Genomic DNA, 21,136 nt, shown 5'->3' on the forward strand with positions numbered 1-21,136 from the left:
GGGCTGCACATGGGCATTTGCATTTTGGTGCATCCAGGCAGCCTCTTCCCTAGGAAGATGGGAGCCTGGGAGTCCCATCAAGGCCCCAGGCAGGCAGGCTGTCTGCACATATGTGCACCCTCTCTCACACCTGCAACACATACCCATATGTGTGTGCCAGGCCTGGCTGTGGAGTAGGGAAAGGAACTCAGACACCATTCTCATTGGACAAGCTTAAAACACAACGTGGCTCATTTTTATTGTATCTCAGAAAAAAAAAACATTCCCTTCAGAAGAAAAGGCAGTTAGATAGGGCCTCTACCTGGGCAGCTCTGAGCTCCCCAGGCTAACCCATGCTGGCCAGCCCCGACATCCTCCCCTGCGCCCACGCTCTGGCACGGCTCCATTACAACTCGCTGTCCTCGAAGGAGACGTGCATGACAGCTCATGGCAGCGGGAGAGGGCTGCCTGGGTCTCCCTGGGCCAACTCCTGGTGCCAGGTTAGCAGCAGGGCTGAAACAGAGCCAGCAACCCGGCAGGGAAGATTAAAAGGGTTTCCTCACACTTACATTTTCTCCTGGAAAAAATAGTCAAACGCCACCTCTGAGCACAATAGCTCCTGAATCCTTGGAAAGTCTGGGGAGGGTGGTGTGTGTGTGGCAGGGGGGCCTTTTGGAACCACTCCCCAGCCTCAGGCCAGCCAACCTGCTCTGCCACAGCTGCTCTGCGGAGACAAGGTGGCACTTCTAGGTGCTTCTGGAGTTGGGGACCAGCCCTGGCCAGCCAAGATGCTCTCGTGCTGGGGCTCTGGCCTGATGCAGGGCCTCCCAGCATGAAACGTCCACTTCCTCGGACTCCAAACCCTTCCTTCTGGGCCTCATGCTGCTCCAGCCGGGGCTCCCTCCTCAGTCCAAAGTGGAAACCGGCCATGAGAAGGGTCTCCGGCACATGCACTCTTCTCTCAACGTGACTGGTTCCAGCAACCAGGAAGAGAAAGATTTCCTTCCCTTAGGAAGGGGCAGACTCAGTGGTTCATCAGGACACTCCTGCTCCATCCTGGGCTTGGGGACCCTCGAGGCCCAGGGACTCTGGGCACTCTCCCTTGAGCTCCTGTCTGAGGAGCTCCACGTCTGGGAGGCCCATGTCCCGGTGGGACTCACGGGCACTCCCTCCACTCAACAGCCCCAGGGTGTAGCCATTGGGTCGCCGCTCAGGCTGGGGGGCACTGCCGTTGGCCCACACCCCGGGAGGGTGGCCATTGAGGCGGAGGCTGATCTGCTCCGCGTCGCTACTGTGAGCTGCCAGGGCCCGGGCACTGGTGCCACCTGCTTTGAAGGGCTCCCGCTGCCTCAGGATGTGGCTGCGAATGATCTTGCGGAAGGTCTGGCGGAACTCGCGGATGCGGTAGGCATAGATGAAGGGATTCACCACGGAATTGGTGTGGGAGAGGATGATGGTCAGGTACATGAGCCAGGGTGGGGCGTGGCTGCACTTGGGACAGAAGAAGGTGAAGCAGTTGATGATGTGCAGGGGCAGCCAGCAGAGGGCGAAGAGCCCCACAATGATGGCCAGTGACTTGGCAGCGTGGACCTCTTTCTGCAGCGTGGACCGGGCTCGCTCCCCCGGCAGAGGCTGGCTCTCCATCTGCTTCAGCTGTCGCCGGGCTGCCAGGAAGATCCGCAAGTAGACACCCAGCATGAGCAGCAGGGGCACCAGGACACAAGCAAAGAAGTTGTAGTACACCATGTAGTTCATGGGGACCACGTCCTCAAAGAGACAGGCCACCTGGCCCACCCTGCAGCCCTGCGAGTGGTTTCTGCCCTCCTGCTGACTGCAGTTGTTCCAGCCTAGCATGGGAGTCAGGCCGATGGCAAACGATAGCACCCAGCAGACTGCAATGATGCCCTTGGCCCTCGTGCCTGTCACCAAGCCATTGTACCTGGGGAGAGGAGACCAGCATCAGAGGCCTGGGAAACCAGGGCTTAGGAAGGGCCAAGAGTCAGAAACCCAGAGCAGCAACCTGTACCTCATCCACTGGCTGTGAGGTCTTGGACCAGTCACTTCCTGCCTCCTAGCCTCAGTATCCTCTTCTGTTCAGAGGAGGGCCAAGCCTGGCCTTTTCTCACAGGAGGTAACAGGAGAGCAGGCACCCTGGAAAGGGAGACCACTGCACGGACGTCCAGATGATTTTTGAATAGTATTACGAGTAGTCCTGGGACTTAATTAGTTTGGTTTGAAGGAATTAGTAAGTGATTCTGGGGGGGTGAGGAGGGGAGAAGTTATAACCTCCATGTTGATCTCAGTCGATGCTACAGTGGGTGTCCCTTTATTTAGAGTGGGAACGGGTCAGGAGGGTACTCGCTGGCTGGGAACCAAACCAGCCAGATCAAACCTGTAGGTGGTTCACATCTCTTGTGCTTATGCTCTTCCTTCCCCACTTGACTTAGGGTCTCCAGAAGCCCCTAAGGAGAGGTGGGACAGGTGGGAAAAGGAGGGGTGGAGGTCCCGGGCCAAATGAGATACCCCCTCTCCCTTCCAAATTCACCCACAGCCCTCTGGAGAGAGATGAGATCAGTATGTCTTAACATTTATATAAGCCTTAACATTCAAGAGGAAAGAGTTGCATGAGATTCTAAGGTCCAGAGAGGAGAAGTAGTCTGCCCCAAATCACTCAGTACTCTAGAGCACCAGACTCAGTTCCAGACTCGGGGAGTGGCCTGATCTGCTGGCTCAGAAGCTGACCTCAGGCCAACAAAAAAGGGTGGTATCGTTTTTATTAAAAGAAAGGGCAATCAAAAAATCATCTCCCTGACTGAGGAAGGTGACCTCAGTTATCTCTGAGGGATGACTTTGCATTTAACGGTTTTGATTCCGGCAACACCAGACTGCCTTCCTCTGTACCTAGTAAACCCTACCCATCCTTTCTAAGTTCAGGTTAGACAGATCTCAGAGAAGTTTACTACCCAAGCTCAACTAATCCCTACCCAATCTGGGCTCCCAAGGCTGGGGGCCCCTTGGGTCCCTATATCCATCGCTGCATTACCATCACTGAGACAGGACATAGTAGGTGTCAAGGAAAAACATGCTTAATTCTGGAGCTGGAAGTATCCATAGAAACTAGTCCATGGGGTAGCAAACACAGGGGCCTAGAGGTTACAGATGTGTGAGGCAGGCAGGCTGGTGGGTATTTACCCTGTGTGCAGGAGGCAGCTGATACCACTCAGCCACCCCCTCCCCCACCCCCACCATTTAAACTTGCCCAGTGCTGCCAGATCTCAGGAGGGTCTGGGAGCTGATTTTTCTGGGTAAAACCTCCCATGGTTTAAATTTTATCAACTGATTCAAATTAAGGGAAAAAAAACCACGGTGGCCTCTGACCTCTAGTCTATTCCAACCCTCTCGTTTTATAGGTAGAGAAACTGAGGCCCAAGGAGAGGAATGGACTTGCCTGGACATTCCAGGAATCCAGAGGCAACTCGGGCCAAGGTAACTTCCTCATTTCTGAACCCAAACAGTAACCTAGCAGGACTGTTCTCCCGAGCTCTGCAGCCCCATTCACTGGGGGCTTGGGTGCCTGCAGCAGGAAGAGGGTCGTGGACTTGCCCATTTCTGTCAAGCCACAGAGAGCCTATACTGCCCTATTTCCTGTTCTGGAGCTTCAAACGTGAGGTCACAGGTTTTTTTTTTTCCATTTATTACTTATATAGCACTTGCTCTGTGCCAGGCACTGTTTTTAGTACTCTACAAATAGTAATTTATATGATCTGATTGAATAAGAGGCTGTTTTAATGTGTTTGGCTGCACTGGGTCTTAGTTGCAGCATGTGGCATCTTCATCGTGGCACGTGGGCCCTTAGTTGTGGCATGTGGGATCTAGTTCCCTGACCAGGGATCGAACCTGGGCCCCTTGCATTGTGAGCTCGGAGTCTTAACCGCTGGGCACCAGGGAAGTCCCAGGAGGCTATTTTAATGTTGATATTTTTCTGAAGAAAAGCATATTCCCTCTGGGTTCTAGCGATGGTGCATTCTTGTTTAGCCATGTTGTCACTGCGTCTCTGAGCCTCAGTTTCCCTATCTGTAAAATGGGACTAAGAATCTGGGGCTTGTGAGCACTGTCGCATGAGGGCAGATTGTAGAATTGTTGGGTGAAAATTATAGGGAGATGGATTGTGGCTCAGGGTAAATGAGCTATTCACAGGAGAAATGGACTGCCTCAGGCAGTGGTGAAGCTCCTGTCATTTGAGGCAGTCAAGCAGAAGCAAGCAGTAATAGGGATGGTGTAGAAGATCCTGGAGGCCACCTGCTTTGGGGATTTTCAAATTGTTCTCCAGCAGCAACCCTTCTCACCTGCATTCCCAGGCAATCACAGAATTGGAGCTGCCGAGGAAGAGAGGAGGCTTAATAATATTCACTGAACGAATGAACTGGGGGGGAAGCCAGGGCCCAGCCTGAAGGCTTCTGGGGACACGGTTTGAAAATTCCTGTTTTGTCCACTTGTCTACATTTAGATGAGGAAACCTAGGAGAGGAAGTCTGCCACTGCATTCTGAAAAGAAAGCTCCTCCTGTCCTGGGGACAGAAACAGAAACACATTGATAGCACTTGTCTCTGTATGCAAAGGATGTCTGGAAGGATTCCCAACACTGCCTTCCAGGAAGGGAGCTGAGGTGGGGCAAGGGGGACAATTCTTTACCATATATGCTTTTGTTCTTTTTTGATGTTGTAATACATGCAGGTATTATTTATTTTAAAAAGATACCAAACAGATTAATTTTGTTATTGGAAAGAAAGCCTCTTAGGCTTAGAGGCCTGGACCCAGGCTCCCAGGGGACTGGATCAACATTAGGGCCCAGATGGAACCATGGCCAAGCCACAGCCTGGCCCAGCAGCATCTCCCATCCCCTGAGCTGTGTCTGTGACTAAGGCAGTCACATCTTGCCCTCCTGGGCCTCAGACATAGACTGCCTGCCTGGTGGAGGGGGTGCCAAGGCCATCCAGGGTCATGCTCTGCTGTTCTGGGGAGCCCAGAAGTGTCATAGGAAGCCAGTGCCAGAACCACATCCCCCGCGTTTAGAGGTGTTTCTGCATCCCTATGTCCTCCAGCTCACAGGCTGCCCCTTCCTGGGGGCTCCCCATTACATTGGGGGCTTACCCTATGATCCAATAGTACCCCCCACAATTCAGGTTAGGGCTTCCCGTGCATTTGCCCTTCAGTCAGGAGAAGGCGGAGCTTTCCTAAGTTGTCCAAAGGAGCCACTGACCTACAGCTAAAACCCAAACTCCCTCCCAAGCATGGGAAGGCCTGAGCCAGCCTCACAGCCTCCCTGTAGGCCTGTTCTCCTCTCTGTCACCTCTCCCTGGCCCAGAGCCCACATGCTTATTCCTTCCCTGTGGCCTTTGTCCAGGCTTGGCCCCCTTCTGTTACCCCTTTCCCCACACACGCCAATGCCCATTCCAACGCATCCCCAGCAACCCATGGCGTCACCTCCTGCAGGGAGTCCTCTCTCCCAATCTTGCCCCCTTAGAAGCCAGGGTACTCAGGTTTTGTTCCCTGGGGCAGTTCACCACACAGGACTCTGCTGCCCCATACGAAGGCCTGTTTCCCGAAGGGAGAGAGCAGTCAGAAGGGGCTAAAGTAAGAGATGGGAGACAAGGGGTGTGGAATTCCCCTGGGAAAAGAAAGCCTTTGTCACCCTGGGAATTCTGTCCTCTGGGGACATGGAGAGCTCCCATCCCTGCCTCTGTCCAGGCCCTGCCCTAGCCCAGTAGGGTCCGTGCACTTGGGAAGGAGCACATAAGATTTTTCTGAAACTGAATTCTTTTAAAAAAAAAGAAAAATTAATGGTGAACGGTGCAGGCCTGGAGCTAGGCATCCAGAGCATCGGTCAGAGGCTGGACTTCAGGTTAGCCAAATGGACTTACTGAGTGGATCAGGAAACAGCACACAGGAGAGACTGGATTCCAGCTGGAAGGGGACAGAGGAAGGGGGGCAGGAATGGGCACCCTGAGCCAGGCAGCAGTCCCAGAGCTGCCCCGGGTTACCATCTGCCTCCATCTAGTCCCCACTCATGCCCAGCTTGCTCTCAGGAGCCCCACACGGACAACTTTACACACCTCGTTCTCCCAGCCCTCGCCAGCCCAGTACCCTTGAGGAAGAGGAAAGTGGAGGGACCCAAGGGGACCTGGAGCAGGGTGAAGGGCCCTGGAGTCCCCGCGTCCGGAGACACTTTTCCTTCTCTGGCTCTGGCCTCCCCACGAGTAACAGGAGGGTCATAACATCCTCCCGGCCACAATGCCGGCCGAGAAGACCAAAGGAGACGCTGAGCCAACATCCTCTGGCAAACGTGGAGCTCTCTGCCCCAAGCAGGGTTGAGCATCATCACCACCGTCATCCCATTGGCTCCCTAACCCAAGACAGCCAGGCTGACCCTTCTAAGCCCTATCAAGTGGAGCTCAAATGGCCAAGGTCTGGGTGGAACTAGGTCCTGCTCTGGAAGACTGTGGGAGTTGGGCAGGCAGATGGGGTTGGGAGGGGGGGCCAGGTCCATAGCTCTGAACCTCCAGCAGCTTCAGAAAGACCTGAATCTCCATCCACCCCACCCTGCCATCCTTCCTCAGGGACCCATCACTCCAGTCCACTCACTGGGCCCTCAGAACACCTTTGTGAGCTCAGAGGGATAGAGACCTGGCCCCTTTTATAGATGAAAAATGGGCCCAGAGAGAGGCAGCTGACTTTCCACAGTCACACAGCGCGTCCCATCCTCTTGCATCAGGGAGGATGGGACTTTTGACTCTTGAAAAACAGAGACAAGAAAAAGAAGCCAAGGAAGGCCCTTTAGATTGAGATCAGCAGCTCTGATCTCTCCCTCGAATCTACTGCTCCTTGAATCAGGAAGAAATTGAGAACGACACCTCTGCTCCCCACTGAACATTCTGCCAGAGCCGGCCCGGCCCAGCCCACACTGGCCTGGCCCCGAAGTGGACACCAATCAATCAGCCTGGGAGCCCTAAGGCCTCTGTGTCCTGGTCGAGCCTGGACTCTGGCTCTGCCTGTTTAGGCTGGTCCTCTATTAGGACCAGCCAGAGTCCCCTTTTCTTTTGACAAGGGTCCTAGGCTGTCCCGAGACAAAGTATTCTGGGAGGGCCACACGGGGCCCAGGCTCCTTCCTTCATTTAAGCAGCATGATGAGGGTGTCTGCTTTTCCCTTAGAGCCCAGGTGGCCCAGGTTCTGGGAGACAGGGGCCACCCTATGACCAGCTCCCAGAAGACTGAAGTCACCGAGGGTGGCAGTCATGTTTCTTCCCAGGCCCAGTCCTGACTGTGCTACCAACTCATTGTGTAGCCCTGGGGGCTGACTCCCTTCTCTGAGCCTCATTTTTCCATCCATAAGATGAGAGGAAAGGACCTCTAAGGGTGCCCCTGGGTTTGACACTCTATATTTCCATTTGCTCATTGAGCCTGTTCCCTGTCCTGGCTGGGGCACCCTCAGCCCAGCGTGGAGCTGATGGGACTACTCTGGTTCAGAGAATTCGCCACTGGATGGGGGCACACCATCCTCTGAGACCTCCCTCAGGGCCTGCAGCCATCTAGGCTGTGGAACCCAGCTCCAGGGTGGAGGGGCGAGGAGGTGGGGCAGAAGGCCCCCAGGCTGGCCCCCAGGTGGGGAGGGACACTTACTAGCCCTGTCCATGGGTCGGTGGTGGTAGGTGGAGCCTGTCTTTAAGTGAACTCAGCCTCAGGGAAAGTCTTTGTTTACACAATACATGGCTGAAGTCATTTCACAAAAGTTTCACCATAAAAACCCCCATCCACCAGCCAGCTCCCGTCCCCCATGAACACTTGGTGACTGAGCAGCACAGAATTTGCATAGAGGTCCAAGTGACTCACGAAGGCATTTGACCAAGTCACTTCCCCTCTCTGGGTCATTTTCCTAATGTGCAAGCTGCAGGGCAGCCTGGAGGAGCTGGAGGAAGGCAGGCGGGTAGGTGGGCGGGCTTCTAGCTCTCAGGTCCTGTGGTTTCCCGTGGTGCCCACCCTGCCCCACTGTCATGCTGTGTGAAGAACGCCCCAGATGCACCCACCCAGGCCTGGGCTGCACACATCTGCCAATAGCCAAAACACGGCAGCCTCACCCATGTAGCCCAGGGGAGCCTGGGAAGGACCAGCCTGCCCTGTGCCCACAGGGATCAGCTGGTGTGGCACAAGTGCTGGCCATGTGCCAAGCCCTGGGCAGCCCCAGACTGAGCCCCATGGCCCTGTCCTCAGCTCAACACACTGACCCCAGACCAAATCCTGACCCCAAGTTCACCCTGACCCCTGGTTCACTCTGATCCTGGCACAGACCAGACCCTGACACAGGGAGCTTTTTCACAGATGTGGCCCCCAGCATGAGGTGTACCAGGGAAGAGAACGTGGCTCACCGGAGTGGGATGCGGATGGCGATGTAGCGGTCAATGGCGATGGCCAGGAGGCTGAAGATGGAACTCTGCGTGAGGACTAGCACGAAGCAGGCGAAGAAGAGGCAGCTGTGGCAGGCGGCACAGAACCCCGTGCTGATGGTTATGGCAAAAGGGATGGCAAGGACCCCCACAGCGATGTCGGCTGCCGCCAGGGATACCACAAAGTAGTTGGTGACGTTCTGCAGATTGCTGTTCAGCCACACAGCCCAGCACACCAGCACGTTGCCCAGGATGGCCAGCACGGCAATGGCCAGCTCCACCATGATGTACACTGAGGAGCCCATGTTGGGCACAGCTGCAGATGGGCAGGGTCAGCAAGGACGCAGGCCAGGCCAGCTCACGGTCCATAGCTGCAGCACAGCTGGCCTGCCCAGGCCCTGAGCCCCTTCACAGGAGCCAGGAGCGTCCCTGCCGTTGGGGGGGCCCCCCAAGGGCTTTTCACAGCCAACTCCGAGTCTTCAGAAACCAGGCCCTCTCCAGGGGCTCTGGCGGCATCTTGGCTCAGCTTAGCTTCAGAGTTCCTGTGGTACCTGCCAAGGGAGAAGCCACGTGAGGAGGTGGACCACTGGCAGGGGCACAGCTGAAGATTCCCAGGGGCAGCCCTCAGCCCCGGTTCCCCAACGCCCTCCCCACAGGCCAGGCATCAGCCTGAGGACGACCTACCGTGCCCTGCCTCTCCCACCTGAAACAGAGGGCCAGGGATCAACCCCAGTCTGTTTTTCTTCCAGAGGAGCCGAGAACTTTCAGAGTTGAGTCACTTGTGTTGGCCCCCAGGCTTAGCTTCTCAAGCCTTCTGGGGCAGCTCTGCCAGTTTCCTGGATCCCTGAGCTCACCACTACCCCATGACCCTCCCTCCTGGAAAGGCCTCCTTAACCCCTGGATCTCCCAGGGCCACCCACCTTCTCTCTCAGCCAGCTTCAGTCTGCTCCATCCCCCTGAGAGCGCTCCCCAGGGACTACCAGCACCTACCTATGCTGCCCGCATAAGGAACAGGCCCAGAGACCCCAGAGCTCTGATCTGGGAGGATCTGGTGGCCCTCTGGTCCTGTCTCCCACTGCTGGCAGGTAAGCCCTCTTGCCCTCACTGGTGGTGCTGCACAGAGTGTTGGAGCAGGCACAAAGGGAGCCCGCCCCTCAGCAGCCCCCGCCAGCTGACTGCACATCTGGGAGGGGCGGCCGCCTCGCCTCCCCGCTCACTCCCTCCTCCCACACCTGCTCCCCAGCCTGGCTGGTGCGCTCAGCCAGGCTTGCCTGGGGACTGCGGGCAACAATGTTCTTCCTTTCTGGGCCTCAGTTTCCCCACTGATACAGTGGGGAGGTTGGACCCCAGTAGCCTCTGGGGGCCATTGCAGCTCTCACCCATGATTCTATGAGAAGGGAGTGAACACATTTGAAAGGGCTCCCCCAGTCAAAATGTCATAGAAACGTAAAGGATTAGTGACACCCAGTAGAAGCAAACCCCCAGGGATCCCCCTTGAGCTTGTGAAACAGTCTCTATCGCCCCTGCCAGTCCAGGGGCCTCTCCCCATCACCTCTACCTCCCCCTTGTCACACTCACGTGTGCTGCCCAGCAGTATCCTCCATGCCAAATCCACCCCCTCCTGCAGTCCTGGGCTTTCATGGTCCAGGTGCACATGGATAGTGGCTGCCGCCTGCCTGGGAACAAAAAGCCTGAAGCTGCCTTTCAGGCCCACATGTGGGCTCGGGGTTGCATCCCCCCTCTCTCTTCCAGGATACGAGGGATCAAGAGGACTGGCAACCTTGGGAGAAGTTTGCTTATTGTCCCTGCCTGTATTCCAAGGGCCAGGCTCCCCCCACCCTGTCCAGGAGGTGATTTAGAGCTGCAATAAATGACCCCAAGTTTCCTTCTAACTCCGATCTACCTCAGGTGGCAGGAGCTGGGTGGGCACGGAGAGGTACAACAGAGAGGTGTCCCCCATGCCCACTGGGAGGCTTGGAGGGGAGTGCCCAGCCCCAGGAAGCCGGAGAGAGAAGAGGAGGCCGAGCTCCTGAGAACCCAAGGGGTTCCTGCAGCCCACGTCTTCTCCCAGGCCTGGCAGGAGCCTGCCTCCAAGGGGCCATGGACAAGTCCCACCGAGCCCCTGCTGTGCACAGGGCATTTGCCAGCCAGCTACTTACAAAGCATGTCACTGGCGGAGGTAGGGCAGACCAAGTCTCCTGGTGCCAACTCTGGCCACACAGTGTCCCTTGGTGTTCCCGGCCTGCAGCCCAGAGTAGCATTCACCAGGGGCACCCTGACTGCAGAGGCTATGTGTCCAGTGTCTCGTCCTCGTTCTGCAGGAGTGAAGTGACAGCCCCAGAGCTGCCTCCCATCTGGGGGCCTCCCAGGTTCAGCACCACCAGCAGCGGGCCACTGTCCAGTCAGGCCCAGCAAGCCCCAGGGACCCTGCCTCCTACCACCAGTGAGCCACCCATCCACCTTCCTGGCCTCCAGACAACCCCCTGCCATCCTTCTTACCCTGGCAGCCTCTCCTGGGGAATCTGCATTGACAGAGACACAGCCTCTGCCAGTCCAACCAGCCCAGGCTAGAAACCTGACTTGGCCCTAGGCCATCATCCAGATTCAGAGGGTGCTTCCCAGGGTCAGATAAGGTGGGGCCACCAGTGATCCACCTGACCCAGATAAGTACCACGTTTTTGTGGAGCTGAACGTGGGCTGTCTGGCCCCACTGCCTGGAGCCCTACTGATGGGGTCACATCATTAGCATCTGCCCTGGATGTTGGGCTGACTCCATGTGGGCTGGGATGCCCAGCATAGAAGGGTGTTTGGGGACCCTAACCCAAGCCCTCTGTTTGGTGAGGTTCTCCTGGCAGACTCGGGACCCCTAAATCCTTGGGGCTTCCCCATCACCTTCTGTACTGTGGGCTCTCAGGCCTCACAGCACCTGGTACCAGCACCCTTCCTGACTAAGCTGAAGGCACCTTCCTACTGTCCAGCAAGCCTTGGGTACCTTCCCAGTCTCACTGGATACAACAGACCCTCCAGCCCAGGTCAGCCCTGCAAGGAGCCAGATACACCCCTGCCAGCTGGGTCTGGAAGGCTGCCTCCCTGCACACTGGGCTCCCCATCAGCCTTCTACAGCTTTCCTGCAGGCCCTCCAGCAGCTGCCAGCACATCCCGGGTTGAAGCTTGCCTGGCCACACAGGCAACCTGGTTATCTGCCAGACTAGAATCTCCCAGCCCCAAGCAGAGCACATCAGTGGAGCCCAGGGCACCGCGGGGTGAGCAGGGCACGGAGGTAGCTGGGAGGAGGTTGAAGCTTCCCAGCTGTCAGACCGCAAATCAGCCCAGGGTTGGGGGTGCCCTAACTTGGGGCCTTTGCCAGAGTTTTGTAGTAAAATGCTCCCATGATGGCCTGTTTTAAGGTACTAATGAGTCACTGACAGGAACTGGGAATCAACGTACACAGTCAGCTGGGGAAAACAAGGCTCCAGCCACCACTGAGCCACCAAGCCCTGTGCTCTCCCAGGGCCCACCTGCCTGGACTCCACTCCAGACCCTCTACAATAGTTTGCACGGCCTGCTTGGGAGCTCAGGAAATGAGGGTGCAGAGGTCTGTGGGTCATCTGTGTTCTCACTGGCTGGCCCCATGAACTTCACTCTACAGATGAGGAAGCTAAGGCTCAAAGAGGCTAATGCCCTCCCAGCTTTACCATGAGCATAAAAGGGTGGAACAGAGCTGGGGGAATGCCCATGAAAAACAGCAGCAGCAAGATTTCCTAGGGCCTCCTGGCCCCTCTCTGCTTTCCTTCAGAGGCCTCCTAGAGCAAGAGTGACAGGAAGGTTGGAGGCCCAGGGGGAGGGGGCTGGGGGCGGGGCCAGGATCTGGCAATTTCCTGTTCCTCTCTGTTGGCTCTAATTAATCCTTGAGTCATCTGTTGCTAGCCAAGAGGGGAAATGAAATATTAATAATGTAATATTTCCTTGTGATTGTCCCTTATTGGGGACAGGGCAGAGGGCAGAAGCCATCCCATACAGATCAGAGTTACATGCTGGGGAAGGTGCATGATAAGCCTCAAAAGGACAAACCCACAGGATTCCCCAGCAGTTAGACTCAAAACTGCTGCTGCTTCCCGCCTTTCTCCTTACCCTCACCAGTCTGGCCACTTTAATTAAAACTCCATTTAATCAAACCCGCACATTTCCTGGCTCCTTGTACATCAGACTAGCAAGGCTTTCTGTACACATGCCCACATGGTGGCTGTACCCCCCAGAGCCCGGTGGATAGAAGTGCCCGCCAACTTCCAGGCAGGACCCTGCACACCTGCTCCTGAGTGCAGCTAAGGGCAATGTACCAAGGCCAGCCTAGCGCCTTGTGCCTGTTGCAGCCACACTGGGCCTGTTCCTGGGTTCCAGAATCCCAGCCTGAGAATCCTCCACTACTTTCTCACAGCAGATGTTTCCAAGTACCTACTCTGTGCCAGGCAGCATCCCAGCTGCTACAGCACAGGGAGCTTTGTGCCACCTGCTGCTGAGCCTGACCCCAACAGGCCCTGAGCCCACAGTGGGGGGCCTTAAGGCAGAGTTGTCCCAGGAGACTGTCCTGAGAGCTGGCTACTACCCAGGTGTGCAGGTCACTCCCCACTTCCAAGACCTCAATATAGAGATTAATTCATTCCAGAGATGAAGATAATATAGTAATCTAATAATTTTCAAAGACATTTAGGATCTTCAAAGAGATAAAGGAGTAGTATCCATAAACAAGAATGAGAATTATTGGCAGAACCAAAACAAGAACAGGCAAATATGAACGAGAAATAATATAAAAATCCTGGAAATGAAAAACAGAAGGATTGAGGAGAACACAATTGATGTGTTGTCATGTGCATACAGTTTGAGGAGACAGTTGGGGATCTGAAGACCGCACTGTGGAATTCTCACCCAAACCTCAGAGCAGGTAGTTGAAAGAAATGGAAGGTAGACTGAGCAGCAGCACCTCAGTGGGAAGGGAACTCAGTGGGAGAGTGGAGAGGTCAACAAGCAAAGGAGAACTAGCTGGACAGGCAGCTCAGCTCTGCCCCAACCACAAGCCCTCCAGTGGCCTTTAGAGTGGCCCAGGCCTGGGCACAAGACTCCCAAACCTCAGGACCCTGGGACCGGCCAGGCCCCTCTCCGAACCCATCAATGAGAGCAGGGCCATCTCCAGTGTTGCCTGGAGGTGAGCATCCTCTGTGTCATGGCACATCTTCCCTCCCTCTCTCCCTCCCTGCAGGGTTGCTAGCAGCTCCAACTTCAGGAACCTTGTGAGGGCTGGGCCCAGGTACCCTGGCAGGCACCAGTGGTGTCCCTTCCCCCACGGCCCCTGGGGTGTGCAGCTGCTGCTTTCAGAGCCTGGGGGCAGGATGTGGGCAGGACTGGGGCTGAGAGCCTACTCCCTGCACTGAGCCCAGCCCCCAGAGCAGCCTCCACATCAGCAACGCCTGGAGCCGCAGGGCCTTTCTCCCTGCTGGGGGCCCAGAATCCCCCTTCCACCCCCTCGTGTCCAGGCCAGATGCCAGAGAGGCCACAGGCCCTGCCTCTTCCCAGCCTGACGTGGCCACTCACCCCCATGGGCTGCCTCACCTGACTCCCCCCTCCAAGGGGCCACTCCACACACAAAGTGCTACGTGCCCACCCTGTGTTGCAAGGAACCCAGATGGGGTCCCACTCCTGCTCCATCCCACACTCCCTGAGACCCTGAGCAAGAGGCTTCCCCTCTGGTACAGCAGGCCACAGTGAGACAACCTCCTCACCCACGTGGCTCAGCACCCACACCTCTCAAGTGAATCTTCTACTGGCATGACGACAGGCACTACCATGCCTGAAGAGGTCAAGATGGGGGGGGGCTTCTAAATGGCCCTGAGAACATAGACCCTAGTGGGCCTGGGGTGGGACCCTGACAGAAGGCTGGCCTGCTGAAGGGGCAGTGCCAGGTGCACAGCCTCAGGAGCTCCCAGAGGGTGGGTATGCTGAGGATGGGAGGCAGGCAGACCCACTTCTGGGGTCCCTGGGATGAAGATGTGATGATGCAGCCCTGGAGGCTGAAAGGAGAGAGCAAGAGGGTCAGCCAGACCAACTCCAGCACGGCCCTGCCACTGCTCCCTGGTCACTCAGTGGCCTCTGGTACCTGGCTTACGGTTTGCAGAGTCCACTGAGGGGCCAGAGGTGAATGCTCTGTGACAGATGGGCAGACACATACCAGCCCTGGGGGCCTCTGGGCAGAAACCATTACCCTGACAGCAGGGAGGCACCAGAGTGGCACTGACTGCCTCTCCATGGCGCACCAAGGCAGCCTTTCTTCCAGGTGACAGCTGGGCTGACGCGAGCAGCAGCAGAGGTGGGAACCGCAGAAAGACCCTGCCCAGCAACTTCTGAAACAAGCTTGTCCTATGGAAGGGGTTGTGGGCCAGAGGAGTCTGGAAGGGCTCTCAGGGGAGGGGGTATTCATGCTGGATTTGAAGGGTCAGGGAAGAGAGGAAAGGAGATTCCAGGCAAAGGCAACAGTCTGTGCAAGGCCCAGAGGCATGCCAGAGAAGGCCTGCGGGGGTCCTGGAAAGCTGAAGCCTCCTGCCTTCCCTCCCCCATCTCCCCCATCCACCATCCTGCTCCCCCAGCTAGAGTGAGGGCAGCTGAGCTTCTCCAGTCCCCATCAGGAGTCAGGATCCCATGGCTTCCACACTGTAGGGGCCCCTTGCATGATTCTGTGGGCAAGGGCTGGGGGACCTCTGCCACTAAACTGCTCCTTCCCACCACCCAGAGCTCCCAGCCCTGTCCGGGAGGTGAGCAGTCTCTTGCGAGGGCTCCCTGCATCCCAGCTCTGAACTCCTGCCATTCCTCACTTCCCTTCCCCCATCTGGGCCCAGCACAGACTTCCAGGGGCCCACCCTTAGCACCGCACTCCCACTGCTCCCTTCAGCCTCCAGACCATGGGGCAAACCCTCCCTTCTGTGGCCGCCAACATTTCCCAGGCCCAGATCCTTCCCTAGGGGCCGGAGCTCATCCTTTTGTCAACTTAGCACCTGACACCAGTGATCTCCTCAGGGTCCCCTGACACACACACCAAAACAACTTCTCAGCCCATCCTTCAAGCCCTTGCCTTCCCTCAGGCTGTGCTCGCCTTGGCTCTCATGTGTACACATCTTTCAGCAGACAGGACTGACCCCCACAAGACACTTGGGGTGGCAGTTCCAGCTCACTCAGAGTCAGGTGGCTCAGGAGTCAGGCAGGTTAAACGGGAGCAGGAGTTGCTGAGGGATTTCAGGTCACTGCTGAGGGCCACCAGGCGCTGTGGTCCTACACAGCAGACCTAGAGGCCCTACATTTTGCAGGGTGTGATGCCAGGTGCTTGCTCCCAATCCAACTCCAGTCCACATGTCCCTCGGCCAACAGCGATCTCTTGTGGTGTCCCCCCCAACCCCATAAGGCTAAGAGCCTCCCTCCCAGGTTCCCAAGCTCAAGCACAGATCCCAATCTGTCCCCCACAACCAATGCCTATCTCTCATTTACTCTCCACCGCAACCCTCGTTAAGCATTGCTTGCACCATCAGGCTTGTTTTACAGATGAGAAGGCAGGTTTGCTGGGGCAATGACTGGCCCAGGGCTGCTCAGCAAGTGAATCAAGACTAGAACCCAGGTTTGGGCATGGAAGTCTCTGGGCCGTTGGGTTGCCTCTGAAGCCAGCCATTGCCCTCTTAGGCTGTGGATTCCTGGGGGCAGGACCAGTGTGTGGTCAGAGACCTGCACTTCCCAGGCCAGTGTGAGGAAGGCAACACACACGTCCACCAAAACCCACCTGGCCCAAAGCCTGTCTCCTGCCAGCCATGTCTGGGCTGCCCTCAGCCTCCCTGAGGCGATGAACAGAGAAGCCAGCTTAGCCCAGAATCTGGTCTGCAATGAGGGGATAGGGAGGGAGGGGCAGTGGCCCAAGAGACACCAGGACCTGGGAGAGCCAGGGAAACCCTAAAGGGCAAGAGTAGAGCAAGGAGGTGTGGACAAGCCTCAGCGAGGAGCTCCCGCCATGGACCAGAACCTGGGAGGGGGCCTGGCCCATAGGGCAGAGCCTTTCCAGCCCATCCAAGGCATCTAGGACCAGACCCCGCAGGACTAAGGAGGCAGCCCCTGATGCCACACAGCCTCCCTAGCCCACTGTGCTCCCAAGAACTCTCCATCATGGGCCCCAGGACCAGGACACGCAGGGGCAGCCCTAGCGGCATAGAGGTGACATGGATTGTCTTCTGAGGGTGCAGAGGCTGGGAGTCGATGGAAGCTGGATAGCAGAGGCCAAGGAGAGGGCAGCCTGAGCTCCAGGTGGGAAAGGAGCACAGGCCTGTGGGTGGAAGCGGGCCTAGGTGCCGCCTGAGATGGGGAGGGAGAACCGGCACAAGGGGCCGCCCTAGTCCTCCCCCAGGGGTCAGCTCCAGTCCAGAGAAAAGGGGGTGGGGACTTCTCTCTTCTCTTTTCTCCCCTGCGGAGCCCTCGGCCTCCGCCTTCCTCCCATTGTACAGTCGGGGAAATTGAAGTCTAAAGCGCGGTGGCCGCGCCCGCAACGCAGACATCTCTGCTCCGCTGGCCCCGGCCCCTCCTTGATCCCCTGGGCATCCCGCGCCAAGTCCCTCGGGGACCGCCACCATTCCCGCAATTCCTACGTCGGCTCAGGGCAGCCCGGCGGACGGCCAGGACAGTCCGAGGCGCGCCCCCAACCCTGGCCTCTCCTGGGACCCCCTAAGTCCGGTTCCCGCCACCAATGCCCACTGGACGCGCCCGCGCTCGGCCGGCGTTCGACTCCCCCTTTCTCGCTGCGCCCCAGGCGCTCGGACGCCGTCTGCTCACCCAGCTTCCCGGGAACACCTGGACGTTCGGCAGCTCCACCTGTGGAAGTTCTCGTCTGCGGGGTCCGGCCCGCCCTACTCAGGCCGGCCTCTGCCTCGAGCCCAGCCAGGCCAGGGCGCGCCCCGAGGGCTCACAGAGTACCCGGGCGGCCCGTGGCCCAGAACGCACCGGCGAGGTTCCCGCCCCTGCCGCTGGGGCCGCGCTCTCTCGTCCCTTCCCCTCCCCGCTTACCCTGCGCACCTTCCGGTCCATTTCAGGGTGGCCCAGAGGGTCTGCGCACCGTCCCCCGACCGGGCTTAGAGCGACAGCCGCACTCGAGCCGCCCCTGCACCCGCTGTTCCCGCCGCCGCCGCGGGCAGGGCTCGGACCCCGGCCCACGAACTCGCTCTCAGGTCGGCGGGAAGAGACGGAGCGGCGGGGCACCTGAGGAGGGGACCCGCGCCTCCCGCCCCCCAGTCCAGCAGCTTCCGACGGCCCCACGCTGCCCGGCCGCCCGCCCGGGACCCTGGGGACCCCGGACGCGGGACCCCACTGACCTGCTGCTAGCGCGCCGGCTCCCGCCGTCTCGGCGGCCGCTGGGTCTCCAGCTCCGGCCGCGCCGCCCGCGGGCGCCCCCTGCAGGGCGGCTTCCAGACCCGCGCGGTTCTCGCTCCGCCCCGCTGCGTGGGGAAACCGAGGCCAGGTGGCCCCGCCAGGGCGGCCAGCCCACAAGTCCGGCTGATGCCCGCCTCCCGCTCCGGCGCGCCCTCGCAGCTCTCGCGTCCGTTCAGGCCACTTCCCTCCGGACCACACCCCCTCCCCTTCGATGATTCTCTCACCCCTGGGTCCCAGAGCCACACTCCCTCCCCTCCTCCAAGAAGCCCCAGGCTGCCCCTGCCGCTTGGGTCCTCCCGGAGCCCTGCTGTCCCTCATCATCGGAGCTGAGCGGGTCGGTACCCCTGTGTCATCCCGGGAAGCGTCCTGTGCCTGCTTCTCCTCAAATCTTTCCATGGATCCCCCAGTTCCTGAAGGAGAAAATTCGGCCTCATACCAGGGACCTCAGGGACACGCCTGCTAGTCCGGTCCACAGCCTTGCTCTCCCTCCCTAAGTCTGGTCCTGCGCTGCTGGGGGTGGAGGGTTGGTACCTCAGCTCAAAGATGCCTCTAAAGAAGTCAGCCCCAATTCCAGTGATCCCTCCAAGAACTCCTCAGCTCCGGTGCCTGGTCAGGTCCTTCCCCCTCCCCAACTGCTCTGAGCAAAGAGAGGAGTCACCTTCTGCATCCCTGACTAACCTGGAATCTCAGTCCCTTGCGCTGGGATTTCATCTTCCTCCCACCCCACAGATCCATGTTGTGGTGATTCCAAATTGGAAACGACCTCACATCCATCCAGCCCCAGTCCACCTTCAGACCCTTGAATCTGGACAGAAGTGGAGTAACCCCAGTCCTGTGCACAGCAGGACGAGCTGCTCAGAGGCCAGGGTGTTGGTGGCCAAGGGTTTGCAGGAACCTTGCATTCTCAAACCTCCTGGGACCAGCAGGGTCACGGTGGGGTGGGGTGGGGCAGAGAGGGGGTGTTGCTGGCCCCCAGGGTGGAGGCCAGTGGGAGCAGAGGCTGGAGGGAAGGGCGGGTGGGAAGTGGGAGCCTGCACAGGCACTTGGCCAGCTCCTCCATCCCAGGAGCAGAGCCCAAGGTACCAGCCTCCACTGCCTGGCAGCCTCCCCAGCTTGTTGCCGGCCCCATTCAGCCAGCTTGGATCCCCTGCTCCCCGTTTCCCCTGATGTCCAGTGGGCCCGTCTCCAGGCACAGGGAGGCAGAATAGGGCATGCTGGGAGGGGCTGGGACTCCAACATGAGAGAAAAACCTGAGACCTCATGGGAAGAGGCACGTGAGAATGTTCAAATTGGGAACCTCCCGTCCTGATTTCCAACCTCGTCAGCTGCCTTGCCCCCACCCCCCAGTCCAGGCTGTGGTCCAGCCCCAGCTGGCTCTGCCGTCCTCCCCCGCACTCACCTCCACTGAGGGGAATCAAGACCTCGGCTGGGGTTGCCTTGGTTGCCTCACCTGTAAAATGGGACTATCGCCTTCCTGCCCTGCCTCCTCCTTAGCTGTGCCAGTCAGACCATGAGGAACCTGGGGAGGTGCTGTCCCACTGGGGGACCCTCCCCCCAGGCCCTTGGCTTCCCTCCCTTGCTTCTGGGCCATTACATGGGACAAACTCCTACAGCTGGGACAAAACCCTCCTGCCAACATCTGTTGGGCCCGTATTCACTCAAGTCCTCACTCAACAGACATGCAGGGAAGAGCTTGAGAGCCACCTGGGGCCCAGAGAGGACTATGGGGTTCATAGGGCAGAGACCAACACTCAGCCAATACTGGGGTCACTCTTGTCCCCTAGTCCCCAGCGTGGGTCCCCATGAAGCTCTCCCCTGCCATTTCCATTCTGGGGCCCAATGGCCGTCCTGCCGAGACCTCCCCAAGTGTGGCCTGCCCCCACACTGGCTACATCCAGTGCCCAGGGGCTGAAGGCTTCATTTCTGTAGCTGGCCCTCAGGGCCAGGGTGCCAAAGCCCTTAGAGTTCACTCGTGGGGCCCAGTGGGAAGCCCCTCCTCGGTGTGGGTGCCCCAGGCCTAGGGTGGTCAGCAGGGCCTGGCTTGGCTCCAGGCCTGGGGCCAGCTCCCTAGGCCCTGGAACCCACATGGCCTTGAAGCAGCATGGTCCCCAGCCTTGCTCTCCAGCAGCCCCTGTTAGAGATGGGAGGGGGGGAGGGGGGGTTGCTCCAATGTTCTTGTGTCATTTGCCAGGTGCCTTTGTCCAGGTCCCCAGTGAAGCCATTGCCCAGAGAGCACATGACAGGAAGCAGGCACATGGGAGGGCTGTTCACGAACTCTGCCCCCCCCATGGAGCGGATGTGCGCCTCCAGGCCCTCCTGGGGAACCCTCTGCTGCCCCACCCCACAGGCCAGCGAGCCCCTTGCCCTTGGCCTTGAGAGTCCTCCTCAGGTGCCAGGCTCCGGGAGCCCTGCAGGCCTGAGGCAGCACCGAGGGTGACGGGCTCAGGGATGCCCTGGCCGGCCCCATCTACTACCTCCGGGCCCTTGGTTTCCCTGCCCAGCCTCAAGACAAGCTGTGAAGGCTGTGGGCACCCACCCTTCCTTCCCTCAAGGCCCGGCTCGGCAGGCGAGGCAGGGGGCCAGCTGGGCTCTCCTGCTCCAGAATTCCGTTCTCAGACTCCCACCCCCAACCTACTCCCGCGGGCTCTTTGTTCCTATCCAGGATGCACCTGGGTGGCCTCTGGCCCGATTGTTTGCTCTGGGGCCAGCTGGGCCAGAGAAAGGCGGCCAGCCCCAGGATGAAGCACCCAGTGGGTGCCGGGGCCAGTGTCCCCGGGAACCACCAGGCCACCCTGAGGTGCTCACCAACTTCTCCTCTGAAGGAGCAGGCACCACACACTTCCTGGGGTTCTGGGATTGAGGAAGTGGGGGGACCTCACGGGACTCCAGTTTATACTCAGACTAAGGCCCCCAAAAAGCAGAATCACATGAGGAAGCTCTCCAGCCGCCCGTAGCCAAGCAGCTGCAGGACCACCCCATCCTCCAGCCCAGTCCTGGGAGGATGCTTCAGCCCACGATGACTTCTGGCGTCACATGGCAACCCTGCTGGGAGCCCTGTGCCTCTGAGCTGACCTGGGTGCATCCCTTGGATATGGAAACTGAGGCCCAGATGGGAGTGGGGCCTTGTCCTGGACAATGGTGGCAGGGACAGCCCCTGGCATGCGAGGCTTGTCACTCACAAACCTAAGAATGGCCCTAAGCCAGGGCCCCAGGCACCCACACAGCAGCAGCTGCCTGAACATGAAAGCCACCCCTCGCCACTCTCCCAGGACCCCT

The 21,136-nt window shown here is 58.6% G+C and overlaps 1 protein-coding gene across 5 annotated transcripts; it reads right to left on the minus strand.

The window, feature by feature from the left end:
- Positions 1–213: 213 nt before the first annotated feature.
- ADORA2A (adenosine A2a receptor) lies at positions 214–17,940 on the minus strand. 5 transcript variants are annotated; one of them, XM_060310809.1, is made up of 4 exons: positions 17,803–17,858; positions 9,995–10,092; positions 8,399–8,967; positions 214–1,918 (listed from the first exon to the last, which is right to left on the minus strand). In XM_060310809.1, exons 3-4 carry the CDS (start codon positions 8,719–8,721, stop codon positions 1,015–1,017), a joined length of 1,227 nt encoding a protein of 408 aa, XP_060166792.1. In that variant the 5' UTR covers positions 8,722–8,967; positions 9,995–10,092; positions 17,803–17,858; the 3' UTR covers positions 214–1,014. The 5 variants fall into 5 exon arrangements, with proteins under 5 accessions (XP_060166792.1, XP_060166794.1, XP_030692071.1 ...); XM_060310811.2 differs by having other exon boundaries at positions 9,995–10,088; positions 17,803–17,840; XM_030836211.3 differs by lacking the exon at positions 17,803–17,858 and adding an exon at positions 10,576–12,081.
- Positions 17,941–21,136: the final 3,196 nt, after the last annotated feature.

The sequence above is a fragment of the Globicephala melas genome, chromosome 13 (assembly GCF_963455315.2).
Source record: "Globicephala melas chromosome 13, mGloMel1.2, whole genome shotgun sequence".
Lineage (NCBI taxonomy): Eukaryota > Metazoa > Chordata > Mammalia > Artiodactyla > Delphinidae > Globicephala > Globicephala melas.